This window comes from Pseudorasbora parva, chromosome 10 (genome assembly GCF_024679245.1).
Source record: "Pseudorasbora parva isolate DD20220531a chromosome 10, ASM2467924v1, whole genome shotgun sequence".
NCBI classification, from domain to species: domain Eukaryota; kingdom Metazoa; phylum Chordata; class Actinopteri; order Cypriniformes; family Gobionidae; genus Pseudorasbora; species Pseudorasbora parva.
This window is the reverse complement of record NC_090181.1, coordinates 17,217,968-17,237,432: the sequence shown is the minus strand read 5'-3', so window position 1 is coordinate 17,237,432 and position 19,465 is coordinate 17,217,968. Positions and strand designations below refer to the sequence as shown.

At 38.0% G+C, this 19,465-nt stretch overlaps 1 protein-coding gene across 4 annotated transcripts in view; it reads right to left on the bottom strand.

The window, feature by feature from the left end:
- Positions 1-12: 12 nt before the first annotated feature.
- Positions 13-19,465, bottom strand: part of asap2a (ArfGAP with SH3 domain, ankyrin repeat and PH domain 2a) — a 74,846-nt gene continuing 55,393 nt past the window's right edge. For 2 of the 4 annotated variants that reach the window (XM_067455354.1, XM_067455355.1), the window contains 17 exons: positions 17,828-17,915; positions 16,885-16,933; positions 16,600-16,766; positions 14,684-14,817; positions 14,131-14,225; positions 13,850-14,039; positions 12,959-13,044; positions 12,602-12,717; positions 11,994-12,061; positions 11,801-11,908; positions 9,761-9,989; positions 5,965-6,111; positions 4,572-4,692; positions 4,108-4,193; positions 3,934-4,013; positions 3,692-3,805; positions 13-2,492 (listed from right to left, as the gene is read on the bottom strand). In XM_067455354.1, the coding sequence (XP_067311455.1) occupies positions 2,418-2,492; positions 3,692-3,805; positions 3,934-4,013; positions 4,108-4,193; positions 4,572-4,692; positions 5,965-6,111; positions 9,761-9,989; positions 11,801-11,908; positions 11,994-12,061; positions 12,602-12,717; positions 12,959-13,044; positions 13,850-14,039; positions 14,131-14,225; positions 14,684-14,817; positions 16,600-16,766; positions 16,885-16,933; positions 17,828-17,915 (1,953 nt within the window). In that variant the 3' untranslated portion in view covers positions 13-2,417. The remainder of the gene's footprint in view (positions 2,493-3,691; positions 3,806-3,933; positions 4,014-4,107; positions 4,194-4,571; positions 4,693-5,964; positions 6,112-9,760; positions 9,990-11,800; positions 11,909-11,993; positions 12,062-12,601; positions 12,718-12,958; positions 13,045-13,849; positions 14,040-14,130; positions 14,226-14,683; positions 14,818-16,599; positions 16,767-16,884; positions 16,934-17,827; positions 17,916-19,465) is intronic. The other 2 variants (XM_067455356.1, XM_067455357.1) reach the window with 1 other exon arrangement.

Genomic DNA, 19,465 nt, shown 5'->3' with positions numbered 1-19,465 from the left:
ACAAGAAATGAATTTGCATTTTTTAAATTCCAGTTTTCCCATTTATTTGTACATATATGCATATATTTATATATTAGCATCAATGACGTTTATGGTAAACGGGTGAATAGAGGTTGTTTTCATCTTAGTTAAAAGTGTACTGTAACAGTCTTATCTAACAAAACATCAGTCATTATCAGTTTAGCTCTCTGTTTACAATTAAATATGCACAAAGCAAAGTCTACATTTATTTACAATCCCAGCCGGCCAGGTGCCGTCTTCATACAGCGAGCTGAACACAGGATAATTACATCCCGTCACTGCCCGAGTTACAGGTCACTCTGGTCCGAGCTCAATCAAGACTAACATGACTGTAATTAAAAAGTTACATAACAGACTCTATTAAGTTGCTCTGCAACCACATCAAACACTCATGACATTAAAAACGCTCCTGCACACAATTACTGATGGATGAGCATTTCAAAGCTTTAGAAAGGATTAAGAGAAGTGTTGTGAGGGGGAAATGACATGAGGGATTTTAATTTCCCCTGGAATACAATTAGAGTACTAGAGAAAGAAAGAGAAGCAGAGTTATTACTGGTACAGTGAACACCCATCTGGCCAACCAAAGCTGGGAGATTCAGGGCACATCCTGATGGTGGAAATACAATTCATATCTCAAACTGATACCTTGGAATCTGTTAAAAATGATTAGGTTTTAGTGCTCTCAAGCTAAAAACGCTATTCAGAAAATGTTCACGTTCTACACATTGAAGGAAGGTAAGGGCCTCTTAAAAGGTTAGTTCACCCAAAAATGAAAATACTGTCATCATTTGCTCACCTTCATGTCATTTTAGACTCTTATCTGACTAGAATGAATTTTGAAGAATGTCAAGAGTGCTTTTTCCATAATGGCGACACAACTGTCAAGCTCCAAAAAAGACATGAAAATGTTTAAATGTGGTTGAAAGTGACCCTGAAGTACCCTGAACCCATATATTAACTAAAACAGAGAAATTAAACTTGTTACTAAATATCTTCCCCCTTGACCACAGTTCTCAATTATCATTTAAACTTGTGTTCGTTTCAAATATGTCACTTACCAAGTTGGATGGTTGTATTGGTTTTTCATGTCAAGACAGGTTCGATTTTTAGCGAATAACAATGTCTTGCCTAACCTGTATGATTTATTTTAGGAACATATTTTGAGAAACTGTATTTTTGTCCATACTATGGAAGTCAGTGTTTGGATTCCATGTTCTATCTTCTGTGTTCCACAGAATAAAGTAAGTTACTCATCAGGATGAGTAAATAATGACAGAATTTCCCTTTAAATATGGGTCTGTTCCTTTCACAAAGTTACAGTAGCAAAGCAAATAGCAAATTATTCTTATGGACCACTTTTATAGTGTCTAACATTAACAGTTCCCATTATGAAAAAGCACTCTGGGAATTCTGCAGTACATGGTCTTTTGCACAGTTTGAAAGAACATGATGGTGAGTAAATGACTGAATTTTCAGTTTTGGTCTATCGCTTTAAGAAAGAATGAGCCAGTTGAAAAATGACACTGTTCCACAGGCCTCTCAAGGCAAACTGCATACGCACTGAAGAAAGGCCTGCAAAAGATCATTAAAATCAATAAGAGCATCTAAATCAAGAACACAGAAGGACAGCTCAGAATTATAAATATCTATACAGAAATAAACCTCCTTGATGCTCTTCACTGGCTCCTTTCCTCTCCCTGGAGGCGGCCGATTGTTCATGATGACTGTCACGGCGCTCAAAACTCCCAGCAGGTACCAAGTCAAGATTACTTTCATTCAGTCTCTATGTTCCGGTCCCTTAGCAAGCACAAAAGCGCACTTGTGTCAGTCCATTTCTCCATCTCTCTCCATCTCTGAGGGAAATCCCCCTCGGAAGGCAGACGGCTCTTGTAGCATATTCCTAGCTTAGCACCATTGACGAAGCTGCCTTTCCCAACAGAGTCTTCAAAAGTCAGTGATTCTCAGATTATCCTTCTGCCTTTCCTTGCCAGACATGGAATGTGGGCAAATAAGACTATATTCACAGATCTGTACTGTACTTCAAATTCAACCTTACGTTATCTATTGTGTCTATGAGGAATAAGGATGTGAATGATCTCAGACTAAAACCTTCATCTTGGTGACATTCTTCTCATTAGCACTGTGGTCATGATAAATTAAGTTGAAAGTGCATTTATTGCAACAAACTAGCGCACAAACTTAAAAACAAAAGAAAAATCCAAAGCCCAGGAAGCCGTTATATTCCAGTGGCTCTGCTCAAGCCAGGTAAGAGCAGGGATTAGTGGAAGCCTCATAATAATGGGGACAGCGATGATGATGATGGTTAGTGAGGACACAGAGAGGCAGAGAAGTGCCGTCATCAGTCCAGCTCAGTGTCCGTGAGCTCCAGCCCTTCAGTCCATAATGAATTGCACGAATGTGACAGGAAACGCTCCTCTTCTCATCGGTTCTCCCTCAATATGGCCCAGCTACAAAACATTTAAGAGAAAGTGTATTAGAAATGTTTCTCATTAACGCAATTATCTAATCAACCAATCTCATGGCAGTTGCTTCAATGCATTTAGGGGTGTGGTCCTGGTCAAGACAATCTCCTGAACTCCAAACTAAATGTCAGAATGGGAAAGAAAGGTGATTTAAGCAATTCTGAGCTTGGCATGGTTGTTGGTGCCAGATGGGCCGGTCTGAGTATTTCACAATCTGCTCAGTTACTGGGATTTTCACGCACAACCATTTCTAGGGTTTACAAAGAATGGTGTGAAAAGGGAAAAACATCCAGTATGCGGCAGTCCTGTGGCCGAAAATGCCTCGTTGATGCTAGAGGTCAGAGGAGAATGGGCCGACTGATTCAAGCTGATAGAAGAGGAACTTTGACTGAAATAACCACTCGTTACAACCGAGGTATGCAGCAAAGCATTTGTGAAGCCACAGCACGCACAACCTTGAGGCAGACGGGCTACAACAGCAGAAGACCCCAACGGGTACCACTCATCTCCACTAAAAATAAGAAAAAGAGTCTACAATTTGCAAAAGCTTACCAAAAATGGGGACTGAAAATGTCCACAAGTTTTTTTTTTCTCTTAATAAGTAACATATTAGTATATGAATAATATGAAAATAGCACTGGATTTATCTCTTAAAATTTTTTTTAACACATTTATTTTAGTGTTTTTGTTTTTTCACAAAACAATCTGAACAGCAACAATGGAGAAGAAAATGCCCTGTATTGAGTTTTTACACAAATTACATTGGCGTTAATCTGAGTAATACAAATGTGCAATGTTATGTGTAATACTGTCAATTAAGGAAAAAAACAACAACAAAAATTAAGGTAGAAATGCAGCTTAAACCCACTGAAGCACATTCATATGTAAATACCGCACAGGACCAGAGATTTGGGGATTTGGCTGCACCACTGATGAGCCTCCATGGAGAATAAATTACTAAACACAGCCAGTCGAAACAAAATTGATTGGCTGAATACAGACCAGCTGCTTGTTTTCCAGTAAGAGACGCTGAACCAGACCCTCAACTAGTTTACTTATTAACCACCAGCCAGTAATAGGAAGGGAAATACGGTACCCTCACTTTTCCTCTCTGGTTCTCTCTCATAAACCATACTCATAATACATAGAGTTGAAGTCTAGTGTGCAGCAGTCAGGATACTCACCCACCACTCCTGGTCCTCCTCACCGTCCACCACGATGACCTCTCCCTCAGAGAATGTCAGCTCGTCTGGATTATCAGCCACGCAGTTATACATGGCCTTCACACGCTTCGGCTTCTGCTTACCACACACGGATCGGGTTTGGAAACAAGAACACGTCAATTAGTATCTCATAAATAAATGACGTAAATATGGCATATTAGGTGGTATCCATCATGGTGGCATCCTCTTGTGGTTAACCATACCAGGTACGTTTTCCTGGGCATGTGGGTAGCAGGCAGAGTTTGACCGATGGTGTTTTGAGGGCCTCCAGGAATTTCTTTAGCTGTTTAACAAAAAATAGGAAATGAAAACATTATTAGCATTCCCTTTTCATTACAATAATGACTGCCCACCTTTTATAAAAACAATCAACTTACAGTTAACATGGTTTTTCTGACATCTACCTGGTCTTTCGATGGATCCCGAGCGCATCAGTGTGCTTTTGCTGAAGTTTTTGTCCGCGCTGCAAACAAACAAAAGGAGATGTGAATATTTTGTCCAGTTCTTGTAATACGGAGTACTAAAAGTTGCAATATTTAGACTCGGGTCATGCTCAGATGAGTGCGGCCTACTTGTCTCGTCCTCTGGCACTGTGTGCGTGAATGAGGACTTGAATAGGAATTAATGACCTGGTAAAGCAGCAGTTCCCTATAGGCACTTTCCACCTCTGTGTTCAGATAAGGGCAGGCTCACCTTTTACTGGAGTCAGGCTCACCAAACACTGTGGAGAAGGACCAGCGGCTATCCGCAGCTATAATGAGTCAGACTGTGTTGTCCTATAGGATATGACTGTCAGAGGGCATGTGTGTGCATGTGGTCATGGGTTATTTAGTATTCTGACCTTGTAGCCCGGTTGATGTTCTGACCAGGAGGACCATGCCCGGGTTTGGGTTGTATATTCTTGGCCTCCATCATACTGGCAGTTTTAGACACAGGAGGGGGAGCACCGCTGGGCACAAGAACTGCAGAGAGACCGTCAAATAGATGTTAAACATGCTCTAAATTACAAAAAAAAGCATGTTTCAATATTTTATGTTCGACAATATTGTTAGCAGGGTTCCCACAAGTGAATTTCCAGTTTTCCTTGATTTCTGGATAAAGATGTATATTTTAATATAAAAGATATGGCTCACACTTTAGTTCAGGGTCTAATTCCCACAATTAATAATAATTAACTACCACTTTTGCCTCAATGCCCTAATTCCCTAATTACTGCTTATTAATAGATAGTAAGGTAGTTGTTAAGTGTATGTATTGAGATAAAGGGATGTAGAATATGGTCATGGAGGATAAAGCAATTAATATGTGCTTTATAAATACTAATAAACAGACAATAATATTCATGCTAATAAGAAACTAGTTAATAGTGAGAACTGGACCCTAGACTAAAGTGTTACCAAAATATGTTTATAATTCTATATTATATAAATAATAATATATAAATGTATACATTGTTTTATATCTATAGCGGATTAAATACTGTAGAGCTGAACATAACTAGAATATCATTTATTTAGTATAATTATTTTAGAAGAATGTTTATATTTGTAGGTTTTGTTTTGCAATTGTTGTTTTGTTTTGCTCATTTGCAAATAAGAAAAAAAAAACATTATAATATGTTTGAATATTTTATTTTTATTTTGCTATCTAGCTATCTTTATCTATCTATCTATCTATCCATCCATCTAAATTGTAAATGTGCTCATCTCTATGATATATATATACACACACACACACACACACACACACACACACACACACACATCCAATATAATAATATTAACAATAACACAAAAAAAAATACATTTAATATGTTATTAAATTATTTATAGCTGATTAAATATTGTAAAACTGAGTATAACTAGGAGTCAATGTAATAATAATAACAATAATAAAACATTTAAAATATTCTGATATTAAATGGTCAAATGGTTAAAAGTAACTTTTTGACCCTGAACTGAGAGAACAAAAAGACAGATCTTTAAATAAACTTGAAGACCAGAATTTTTGAAGTCTGATACCTGGTCCATGAATATTAATTAGGCTATGTGAATAGAAAAACCTCACAAACACAGCATAACCCAATTAATATTCATACATTTAGACACCGCCATGTTATGACATCACAACCGGCAGATCCAGGATCAATCAAAGCACAATGACTCAAATCTTAACATGAAGCAGCTCGGCCTCCAGCAAAAGTTCATCCTCTCATTCATGTGCAGCCAACTCACGGGAAGTGGATGTGACCCGTAAGGGGGGCGCCGGGGGATGCATGTTGGGGGGGTCAGAGGAAGATCTCTGCCTGCCGGTCAGATCTAGGGAGCCAGGCTTCCAACCGGGCGATCCCTGAGCCATCCCAGCAAGACCAGACGGCTGTACTGTGGGAAGGAAAAGAGAAGAAGAAACCCGATTAAAATGTGAGATAAAAAGAGAAGACGGAGCTTTTGTTAACTCTTTTTCTGGACTTTGGGACCTGCTCCAGACCTGCAGAGCTCTGGGCGTTATGCATCTCATTTCATTAGTGTCTTTAAGAATACAGCTCATTGTGATGTACCTACCAGAGGTTTGAGTGTAAAGAACTGTAGGATTCCCTTCAAAGTCTTACTCGTTTCAAAAGAAAAACGTCTTGTTCTAACAGAAATCAGCTCTTTTTTATCCGAGTGAAACTCTGACAGACAAAGACATGACATAATCAAGATGTCAACGAACAATTTCATCCTAACGGACCAGTAAGGCCTTACATTTCTGAAAGCGTTTGAAAGACTGCAGCTGCACATGACACCTGCTGCCTGCCCAGCGTTTGAGCTCATGACGGCACCCTGTCCCGAGACTTTGGGAGCGCACATATAGGTCAGCATCTTCACACGGCCGTTTCCATGGAGCTCTGCAGTGTAACTGGGTGATGGTGAGAATTCAAGAACAGGTCAAATGAGATTATCTGCCATTTTGAGACCTGACATTTGTGAGGCTTGAAATACAGCAGCCTGAATGTTATTCATAATGAATCAAACTGAATTAGTGACTTATGGAATCATTTGCTTTTTTTGTGTATATTTAGTCTATTTTTAATCAATAATTATAAATATGAATAAAGTGGACTAAAGTGTTAAAGGGATAGTTCACTTTAAAATGAAAATTCTGTCATCATTTACTCACCCTTAAGTTGTTTCTAACCTGTATGATTTTTTTCTTCAGCTGAACACAAGGGAAGATATTTTGAAGAATCAGTAACCAAACAGTTAACTGGAACCATTGACTTCCATAATATATTTTTTATTTATTTACTTATTAATTTTTTTTACTATGGAAGTCAATGGTCCAAGTTAACTGTTTTGGTAACTGTTTAAATGGTTATTGGGCTGCAGTCAGCATCAGTAAGGGCCTTAATTTGGGTTGAGGATTGACCAGTGTCTTCACGGACAACCCATCGGATCCTGCGGATCAGTGCAGGTGAAATATTTTTGGGTCTACCACTTGAATTTTTTGTCCCATAACCCTCAGGATTTTTTACGAAATGTAAAATGACTGTCTCACTGCGTCCAATCTCAGCATCGATGGCGCGTTGCGAAAGGCCTTGCTTGTGCAGCTTAACAATCCTGCCACGTTCAAAGAGAGAAAGCCTTTTTGTATTTGCCATCAGGAGATCTTGACAATATGACTGCTTGAAGGACAATGACATGAAAGCCATATTTTTGTGCAGATTTGAACTTTTTATGGCCATGGTCTTGGCTGAACACGCCAACTTTTTGGGACTTTGGCTTATTAAGTGTATCCCCCAGAGTTAGATAAGTACTGCTCAAAAAGTGACAAAATAACGCCAACATTTTCCTATTTACATGTTGCAATGTGTATAGTCACAGCGCGTACAAATAACAAGGTTACATGAGACACAGCTATCTTATAAACATATAAATACTGTGGACTATATTCTCAGAAGGCGCAGCACTGCTCCACTTCTGTGTCTCATGTAACCTTGTTATTTGTACGCGCTGTGACTATACACATTGCAACATGTAAATAGGAAAATGTTGGTGTTATTTTGTCACTTTTTGAGAAGTATAGGCTAGCTGAAGCCATATACCTCCAGTCTTTGTGCTAAGCTAGGCTTGCGGGAGTGCGTGTCAGACTGAGTTATGGGATGCACGGAGATGAGAATGATATATATGGACTTATATAACTCTGGGGGATACACTTAATAAGCCAAAGTCCCAAAAAGTTGGCATGTTCCTTTAAACTTCAGCTGATCAGCCGATGAACAACCTGTTTGAGTTTAAATGCAGTTTTCAATAAATTGCCTACTCTCTATTTTTTGTCTCTTGCTCCTGTTTCTTCTTTTGACATTTTGAAGCAACACGTACAACCCGGTTATGATCCACAAGTGCGAAATGTGTAAAACTTGTGATGAGGTTACTTTAGAAAACTATTATAATTTGCAGTTATTTAATATGTCAGTTAACATGTAGGTTATGACATCTATGTAAAATGAATAATAGTTTTACGTTTTAGTTTTTTTTTTTTTTACCATTTCATTGCTAACATTAGCTTGCATTCGTCTGGGAACCTGATAGCTGATCTTAGTAAAGTAACTTTTATCAGTGCTATCGTTATTCTGTAAATATACAGAATAACGATAGCACTGAGAAAAGTTACTTTACTAAGATCAGCTATCAGGTTCCCATAACGAATGCAAGCTAATGTTAGCAATGAAATGAAAAAAAAAAAAAAAAAACAAACACTATCCTTTTTTTTTTTTTACAACATCACTAGCGTAAGGCAAAGTTTACATTGTAGGCTATATCATTTTCTCCGTGAGCAGAGATCAGTTGATGTGACAGAGGTGCGAGGGAGAGCTAGAGGTACGCGAAAGGCGTTCATTTACGGGTATGTCCCTCTTTGGCTAATGTACTTTCAAGATGGAGGGGCAACATGGCAACCGGCGATATTCGAACCCCTCACCCATATGTATTTTCAATGGCATATTATAAACTTACGAGAATACTTTATTACTTGAAAGAAGTAAATATACATTAATGACCACATATATTTTTGAAAGAACGAAGTGTTTTTAGCTAAGAATAAACTAAAAGAAGTTACGCAGTGTAGCTTTAACACAGTCAGGTTTAAATGTGGGTGCAAAAAAATCCATTAAAACTTTAGCAGAGGCTTTCTGGCTTTCTGGCATTACTTTCAATTCCTTTTACATTCTCCAAGGTATTAACATTAACATTTTTCATGTATTTTTCATGACTCCATTTAGGACGTCACTGTACATAAATATAAGCACTGTGGCAGTAGTAATGCAATATTTAGAAAATGTATTCTTGTACTCTTGATACTCAAGTACTTTTAAAAACAAGTAATTTTACTTAAGTAGCCATCTGAATATAGTACTTTTACTTGTACTTGAGTCAAATTTAGCAAGCTGTGTAATCTGTCCGCCTCTGGTTGATGCCAGAGATAAGAGGAGAATGACCAGACTAGTTCACTCTAATAGAAAGGCAACAGTAACTCAAATTATGACTTGTTACAATTGAGGCCTGCAGGAGAGCATCTCTGAGACAACAGAAGGAAAAAAAGCCTGGTCTGATGAGTTTTGATGTCTGCTGCGACATTCAGATGGTAGGGTCACAATATGGCATAAACAACATGAAAGCGTTTGTACTTCCAGCAGGATAATGTGCCATGTCACAAATCTCAAATCTTCTCAAACTGGTTTCTTGAACATGGCTATGAGCTCACTTTACTCAAATGACCAGATATCAGTCCATTAGAGCACATTTAGGATGTGGTGGAATGGGAGATTCACATCATGAATGTGCATCCGACAAATCTGCAGCAACTGTTGTGATGTTATCATGCCAATTTGGACCAAGATCTCGGAGGAATGTCTCCAACACCTTGTTGAATCTATGCCACAAAGTTCTGGGAGCAAAAGGGGGTCCAATCTGGTACTAGCAAGGAGTAGGAGGCTGGTCTTTTTCTCCTCTCAATCAGTGATTTCTTTTATCTGAATGAAATGTAAAGTACCTAAATTTCGTGGTGGGAGTGGTGGAGCAGAGGAGGACAGGGTGACCGGTGAGTTGGTGTTGATAATGGTTCCATAGGTCTCGTTGTTGACCAGGTTGGGCACGAAACGCTGCTTGTCTTTGACCATGTCTCGTGCGTCTCGTGCCAGGCTGGCCGGACTGGGCTGAAGGGAATTACTGCCCGGTGTGTAGCAGCTGATGGGCCTCTCGTCACGCCGGTGAGGACTGGACTATAGGCACAAAGGTCAAAGGTCATAAGTGGGACTGGATAAACACAGAGAGCTCTATTTTAACAATCTAAGCACATGGTCTAAAATGCGTAGCACAGGTGCACAAATACACGTTTGCTATTTTAACAACGTAATACATGGTTGGCTCGCCAGGCATATGGTCTAAAAGGGTTGTACCTAGTCTCTTAATGAGTCATGTGTTTTTTTTGGGGGGGGGCATAACGTACAATAAACCAGTCAGAGTCATCATCTCCCATTCCCTTTAAAAGCCAGCTGCGCTCGCACCATGGCGGATTCGCTATTTACGTGGTGAATTTGCGAGTGGAAAGACTAAACGCTTCTCCAAAGGGGAATTATTTTATTTTAAAATATCTAAAAATGTTTGTGTGCTGCTGCATGTCCCTGTGTGTGTAATAAGCAGAGTCCCCGTGTTGGGCACCCACCTATAGGCTCATATTACTAATGCGCTATTGACTGACTTATGGTGCGTTCACACCGCACGTGAATGATGCGAATAAATCGCGCTATTCGCGCGAAGTTGGACGCGTGAACATTTTGAATCCATTCGCTTCATTCGCGTGTGACATTCACTTCACAAAAGACGCGAATTCGCGTTTTGGGAGGGGATTCTGCCAGGCAGTGGCAGCCAGCAGAAGGACTAGCCGAGTTAAGGCTGCTCTCACCGGTGTTGATGAGCGCTGAGCTCCGGTGATCGCCTGGGTCTCACACCTCCGAAAACACCAGATCAAATTTTCAAATAGGAGCTCTCTTAATAAATAAATCACATATTTGAGCTTTAAACAACTACATTCTCGCCTGAAAAACTATTAAAACTACATTTTGTGACACAATACAGTAGTATTTTTAAATGACTCTGGCCTCGGGGTTTCCCCTGTGGGTTTCCCATCCGTCACTTCACCACGTGACAGCAGTAAGCAGGCTCCTCATTGTTTAACGCGGCGTGAATATCCGCCAAAGTTCAGATTTTACAACTTGAGCGATTCGCGTGTTTCGCACGGTTATTTTAATGGTTCAGTCGTTTTCAGGTGCCTCAAAATAGAAACGCGGCAACAATGTGCCTGAACACACCTCATTTTCAGACCAGCACAACGACGAGCCAACAGATGGGCACGAGTCCCTTTGTCATTTAAACAACTGGGCGTGAAAATGATAACTGTGTCAGGCTGAAACTAGCAAAAAACATTTGTGTCGCACCTGGTGTAGCATTGTGCCAGGTGTACGATATGGCACTGAACATAAAAAATATATAAATATTACAACAACAAAAAAATTCACCAAGATTTTGCAGGCAAAACAAAAATTAAGCAACATTGTAACTATTGAGATGATAAAGCACTTATTATTTGGTCATTGCAAAATATGCACTTTGAACTCCTGAAACATTTCAAACAGTCTAAGCGAACTGATTAATATATATATATATATATATATATATATATATATATATATATATATATATATATATATATATATATATATATATATTTTTTTTTTTTTTTAAATAATGAAATCCACAGTAAACACAACCATATGAATATTAATTATAAATTAGTTAAATAATTTTTAACTTAATTTTTACTATATTTTCTATCTACTCTGCTACAATAACTATATGATTGAAACCCTTTTAAACTATTTAATAGTAAATACATATTTATAGTATCTTAAATATTATTAAATATCTACACACACACACACACACATATATATATTAGTCAGGCATAATCTGACACGTGCAACCAAAACAACCAAAATACGTTTTCCTTGAGGTCTCAGGAGTTTTTCCTCACCTTCTCATCCAGATCTTCATCACTCTCGTCCAGGTCTTCATGCTGAAGTCTCCACTCGTACTCCACATGCACATGAGCATTGAACTTCCCTGCAAGTGCCTGGTTCAGCTAAAAGACAGATAGACATACCATAATAAACTGCAGTTCTCACCATCTAGGCCAGGGACGATGAATGTACAAAATGTGAGCTCACCAGTTCCTCACACTGCAGGTGTTTGAGCCGCCTGGCGATGTCGAGCGGGGTCTCGCCAGCCTCATTAGCTAAATATACACAGACACACATTTCAACAGGAGGATACACTAGTTAGATACATTTTAGAACGCATGACAGTCGCCAAGCCTGGAAGAATGATGGTTCCACCACATTCTGTACTCTTGGCTTCCTGTGCTGAATTTGACTTTACAGACAAGACAAAGCCAAGTCGATCCAGACAGCTTGCTCACAAAAGACGCTGGCAAGGATCTGAGAGAGGAGATTCCCTGGCACAGATTCACCCACCCACATACATACACACACACACGCAGAACCACTAGGCCACATACGGCTCTGTGTTATCTTTTCTTCCCATTCTTGGTGGACAGATTGTTAATCCCAGAACAACAACAGAATTACAAATCACCACACTCACTTTTCCCAGCAGTCAAAATAAGAACATGGTGTGAGAACAACATCCTGAAATGTGCCACCAGACAAAACAAGGAGCCTGGGAATCCTTAAGGACATCATTAAAAGGGATCCCGTCAATATGTCCCACCCAAACTTCAACAGGGACTACAGGAGACTTCTTTTTTGTTGCATACCGATGTCTATAGAGGCTTTTCCTCTCAGCAGAAGTTTGAGACACTCGCTGTTGTCCGTCAGGCAGCAGTAATGCAGCGCTGTACTTCCTTTAGCCGTTTGCTTATCCAAGTTTAAACTGAGGAGAGAGAAAAACAATTTTGCCTATTTAGAAAACATTAAATCTCAATTTTCCATTCCAGGCACAGCTATAATTGCCTCTTTAACCTTCAAAACCAGCACGTTTAAACAACTTTGGTCAAATGAATGACAAAAAAGCTGTTCATTCGGATTTAGTTGTGGGGTAGCACCAGTCAGCATTTGGTCAGCAAAGAAGGAAAAGGTGTTTTCCAGCCTTTGCTCGGCTGTCTGAGTCTTGCCTGTTCTGCGTGAGGAAGTCTATGATGTGAAGGGAGGTTCTGTCCACCAGTCTCACGGCCAGATGAAGGGCTGTCTCACCTTGTTCCTACCACACCAAACCAACAAACAACATGACATGTTTATATAGTAGCTTGGTTGCTATTTAGGTTTATGCATAAGAGCTACTCGTGTCTGAATGGACCATGATATTTTGGACATATCGTTTATATGTGAATTTACCAGGAGTACTTATATACAGAATACTTGTGAAAATGAAGTCTGTTCAGTTTTATTTAATGTCATGTATTCATGTGAAGGAGTTTGCATGTTCTCCCTGTGTCTGGATGGGTTTCCTCCAATCCAAAAACACGCAGTACACATGAATTGGAGACGCTACAAATTTGCCCGTAGGTGTGGATGCGCGTGTGTGTATGAGTCCCAAGCCATAGAATGGGGAGGGTTGGGGAAAGACCTGGCAACCTACCTCAGAAAAATCATTGACAAGAAAATTCATGGGCAGGATCATTAGCAAATGATGCTGATGATTCATATGATTCTAAAATATTTATGACACTCATAAAAGCACACACATTTTCTGCATTGCAATGCAAAATACTACTGAATATTATTTATAATTTGTCCTACACATGAATTTCCTCCAAAATATCACAGTAACAACTACTACTGTAAATTCATAATAAATGAGTAATTGATCGGATGCAAATACTCCATTATTTAATTGTTGTTTGTTTGTTTATTTTTAGTACTTAAAATATCAGATATTTGTGTATTATTTTAACCCATATTAAACAAGACCACATGGAAAAAAAATACTGTAATTTAATAATTCATGAGTAATACACACAGACAAAACTCTTATCAAATCCAAAGAAAAATGGGAACAGACTCACATGGCCATTGGCCAGAGGAATCGGCTCCATTAGGTCAACCCCCTCAGCGTAGACCTGGATGAGAGAGAAAATATCCCGGGCCTTCACGGCATCACAGAGCGTGTGCAGTTTCGACATCGCGTCAGGACACTTCTTACGAGCAAAGCGCTTCTCTGTGTACTTGGCCATGATGAAGTCTTTCCTCGCCTGCCTGTGGCATTAAAAGAAAATGGAACAAGAACAAATTTGCATAAAATACAACATAAGTGATGGCAAATTCCCAAAGAGAAACTTTGGCTTACATGTCACTGGCCGGATTTGGTTTGATCACATCTTCTGCCGTCAGACAAGCTTCCATGATCTCATTAAATCCAGCATTCCCCACGTTCTTGGCCAGCTAAACAACACAACACACACAAACACACGCATTAAATCAATGGTGCTACAAAACTAATTTCATCTCGCAACTCTAAAGTACCAACAAAAGCATTTATTCAGGGTCCATTTGATCGGTTTTGTTACTTCATAATATCCCAATCAGCAAAACAATGCATCTTGGCAGTTACTCAGAGACTCTGGGCTTTTTCACTGTGGCTAACAGTTCTGCAGTCTTGTGTAATTGCTGTAATGATCCTAATTGCTGGCCAAAAAAGCTTTGGGCTGAAATCCTGCGTGTGGAATGGCTCCCAAAGAGCCCAAGTGATTTAAGCAAACCATATAAAAATTTCAAGCATGAAGGCTGAATTAAAAGAATCCAGTGCAAACTAAATAAATAAACCCAATATTTGGCTTACAGCAGCAGTCCTGGGGAATCTGGGGAGATGCACTCTGTGAAATCAAAGATCAAACACTAACCAAGAGCTCTGAGGTGCTGAGAACATCCAGTGTTAGTGACTGGATTCTGGAGTAGTGCACACCCAACTCCCGGTGGATCCCTGAACATTCAATACAAGTCAGGATGCCCAGGTTGGTGGAGAGCCACGTGGGACCTGAGGGAGAACGAGAGGAGAAAAAAAAATGCTTTAACAACTTTAACAGAGGCTGTCGATCAAGAATGTGTAACATTTAAACAGAATTTGAAAGATGAAAAAACTTGTCCTCATTCCCACAATGAATTTTAAGTAGAATTGTATGATCATTGATCAATTATGCAAATTGCTGGAGCTAGCAGCTAGCACACATAGTCTAAAATCTGAACATTTCTTGATCCCAAAATATAAAGTTTTAGAAAATGCAAATAAATAAAACAACAATAATAATTATTTAAAAATGAATTATATTTTATTATATTCATTAGAATAATAAACAAATGTTGTTGATAGTATAATTGTTATAGTACATTTTTATATTTAATAAATTAATAAAAAATATTAGGGCACTTTAGGGAAAAAAAACTATTAAAAGCACATTATTAACAATAATAATAATAATAATTATTATTATTATTGTTTGAATTTATTATTATTATTATTATTATTATTATTATTATTAAACAATAAATACATGTTACAGACATTGTTATGCATCATTATTGTATTAAATTATTGTATTTAATACATTTATTAAATTACACAATTATTTTATTATTTTATTCATTATTATTACTTAATTAGTGAAACATTGTATAAACAAATAAATAAAATAAATAAATATTATTAGCATCATTTTGAAATTACATTATTTAACAAACCAATTAAATTATATAATAATAATAATAATAATAATAATTAGTATTATTGTATTCTAGTATTTTATGTAATCCTCCTTTATATATATTTTTATATATATAAAAATAAATAAATATTATTATTAGCATTATTGTGTTATTTATTTTCACATTATTGCTGTTGCTTTTTAATAATGAAGAATATATATATATATATATATATATATATATATATATATATATATATATATATATATATATATATATATATAATCGCGATTAATCACATGATTGTCATGAGATAACTCGCGATTAATCACAATTTAATCGCACAAGTTTAGCAATTGTAAATGCATCTTAAGTTTAAATTAAGTTTTTAATACTCTAATCAACATGGGTATGGACAAATATGCATGCTTTATGCAAATGTACATTTAGTATTAGTGAAACCATACTTATTCTATATTAATCAATACAGCATGAAGACTAGATGTATCAAAGGTCATAGATATGTTTATCTAAGAAATTGTTCATGCCTCTTGAGCCTAAACTTAAAAATTAAGAGTAAGTAGTGATTTCTCTCATTTTAACAATATAAAGGGAGTTTTTACACTGGCAGTTTAATTCAGAGCAGGGCACAGTTCGTATGAAAAATTGGTAATGTGTACCACTGAGCGCACCAGAACCACACCATACCTGGAGGAGGTCCATATTCCACGAGTAGGAATATAGTGCGGCCCCTTTAAGAGATCCGAATTCCCTATTGAACTGCCGGTATTTTGCGTGTGTGCGCCGAACTGGGCCGCGATTAACGTGGACAATGTGAAGAACACAGACTCGGGAGCGCACTTGTTCAGGAAAGTAACCTGTGTATTCGTTTTAGCCGAATGTAATGTATTTAGTTCAATAAAACATGTATACTGTAAGCTGTGATGGTGTTAATGATTTAACTCAGACATGAGCGAGAATGAGCTGCAGTGCACCGGATCATTTATCAGAGTTCCTTTACTACCAACTTCCAATTTGTTCTTCCTGTGAGCCGATTCAAAACAGCCCCCCTCCCTTTCTCCACTTCCTCCTTCCTGTCGATTTCCAGGTCACTCACCGGGAGCTCCACAGTCACAGCAGACGTCGTTACCCGCCATCCGCTTGACCTCACCCAGGATGGCCTTGGTCAGCTCCTGCACAATGTTGTTCTCGCCAACATGCTGGTCGCCCTTAAAGGCGTTGTTGAGCGCCTCCTCCTTGCTGTTCTGCAGCACTGAGATCCATCTGAGAAGACATGCACAGTTTAAGGAAAAGCCGCAGTGTTCTGTTGTTACTTTGAGTTAGTTATTCCCTAAAACTAGAGAATGTCATATGACAGGATGTAACAAACAAACACACTTACATTTGACACTCTGGCTCATCCTCTGCCTGGAAATGATACGTTCTGTCATCTAAGAGTGAAACAAGCGAGAAAGACTGTGGTAGATGAAAGTACAAATACATCTTGTAGAAAAAAGAAAGTATCTAATAGATCTGCCCTATATTTTAAGTAAACCTCAGAGTAACAACCACTTTCAGGCCAAATGTTATTATATTTTTTGTCACAAAATTGTGATACAGTTTCCTGTCGTTAGGTTGCACATTTTCTTTTTCAGTTGTCCTGGCAAATTTGATAAACCTTAACTGACTTGTACATATACTATTATTGTATTTATTAAGATTTGATTGTAATTTTTGTTTAAGTTTTACTCTTTTTAAAGTTTAGTTTTTAATTTATTTTCTATTTTAAGGTGACGTAGTTACATTGTACTTACTCAAATAAGTACACGTACTACATCATTTACTATTATTAATATAGTAACTATGTCGTCTTAAATTAAAGTGTTACCGAACTCTGTTACAAGATTCATTTAAAAGTTGTGCTGGTTAATGGAGGGGAACACTTTTGCCTTACAAGAGTGACACTGTGGAAATCCATTTGGAATGAGGAAGACTGGAAAACATAAGAGGATGGACAGGCCAGATAAGCTCAAACTCCCCCACTCACAGAGGGACACATACAACTGAACTTGTTTTTTTCTCTGGCATTAGTTTCCTGTGGTTAGATGAGATGTTAAAGGAAGCACGGGGACATGGGAGAAAATCCCTCAGCCAGGGTCAGCGTTTCCTCAGCCAATATTTCCTCATAGATAACAATAACACTCAACTACAGTGTAGCCTTAAAAGTTCAATCGGTGCTCTACAACACTATTTCTATGCTCTCAGCTAGGTCTTTAGTTGTACAGATTTCCAAAATCAGGTTTATAAATGTGTGTGTGAAGTAACAGTCACGGGTGTAACCGTACGGGAGATGAGGTCGAAACTTTTCTTCTCCTCTGGGTTGTGCTTCACCTGACAGGTAAGGAGATTGAGTTTGGCAGGAGGTCTGTTTGCCTGAGACAGAGAGAAACCAGAGAGAAGAAAGAAAGAGAGAGAGAGAGAGAGAGAGAGAGAGAGAGAGAGAGAGAGAGAGAGAGAGAGAGAGAGAGAGAGAGAGAGAGAGAGAGAGAGAGAGAGAGAGAGAGAGAGAGAGAGAGAGAGAGAGAGAGAGAGAGAGAGAGAGAGAGAGAGAGAGAGAGAGAGAGAGACATTAGAACCCAATAGAACCCATTATAATCAGTGATGCTATGGTAAACTGATGCCCCATTCTTTTTCTGACGAAGAACAAATGAATTTGTAACAGTCTTTTTGTCTCAAGCAGTTGCGGTGCGAAGTGACAACTGTAGCATCCGGTGTAGACACATGGTGCAATAGTAAAAGTCTCTACTATAATGTGAAAAATTATGATTAATTATTAACTGTGAAATATTTAGACATCATGGTAGTATTTGTTGTACTGGATTTTATTTATACTCACTTTTTTACTTTAATACAGGAAAAACTACTCTTATAGTAATTAGAATCTAACAAGAATAATTACATGAGAATAATGTCCCAGCACACACTGGTTCACTATCTTTCTGGGGACTCTCCATAGCGGTAATGGTTTTTACTGTACATACTGTATATTCTATCCCCTTGCACTAACCCTACCGCTAAACGTTCTGCATTTTTAAATTTTCACACAAAAAAATATAAATATGATTTCTACGTTTTTTCCTCATGGGGACCTCAATTTGGTCCCCACGGTGACATGAGTCCCCATGAGTCTATGTGCATTTAGGTTGAAGTCCCCACTGGGATAGAAAAACATGAACACACACAAAACCTAAAACCAGATTCATTTTCAATATTTTTTTTTCTATTTGTGCTTTCATGAGATCCACTCTTATACTACCCATACTTCAAATTCACCTTTATGAATCCCTATATAAAATGTATTTGTCTCTTTTTCGTGCATATACAAAATTGTATATAACTCAATACGGCAACTGGTGCCCTACTTTAATGATCAGCCACAGCAAGAACATACTTGATGTTTCACAGTAAGGCCACAGATTGATATGCTCCAGCATAAGGTGTAAAACATCATCTGTTTAATTTTTTCTGAATTCTTTTATACGATACTTCATGTAATTCTCTCACCAGTTGTCTTGGTCACAAAAATCTAAACAGCACTGAGGCTAGAAAAACGCTAGACTGACTAATGATGTTGACCAAGAGGCTGAAAGCCTACTGAATTAGCACTGCACTGAGGAAACTGCCCAGATTTATCAAAGATAAGTGCATACTGCAGGTGCTGTGGTTGGCCCCCTTTTAATTAATTCATCAATTATTATTATTTTTTAAATCACCTTTTAGCCTTCGCAAGCTCGCATAAATGCATATACATGAGTATGAGTCTCCTACAGTGTGATAAATTAATTTTAAAAATATTCCATTTAATCTCAATTAACATAATAGCATAAAAATCTGTGCTCATAATAATTATTTTTAAACGTAAAGATCTTTTTAAATTGAATGAACAGCCAATTCCACTTATTTTCTTTTCATATCAATATCAA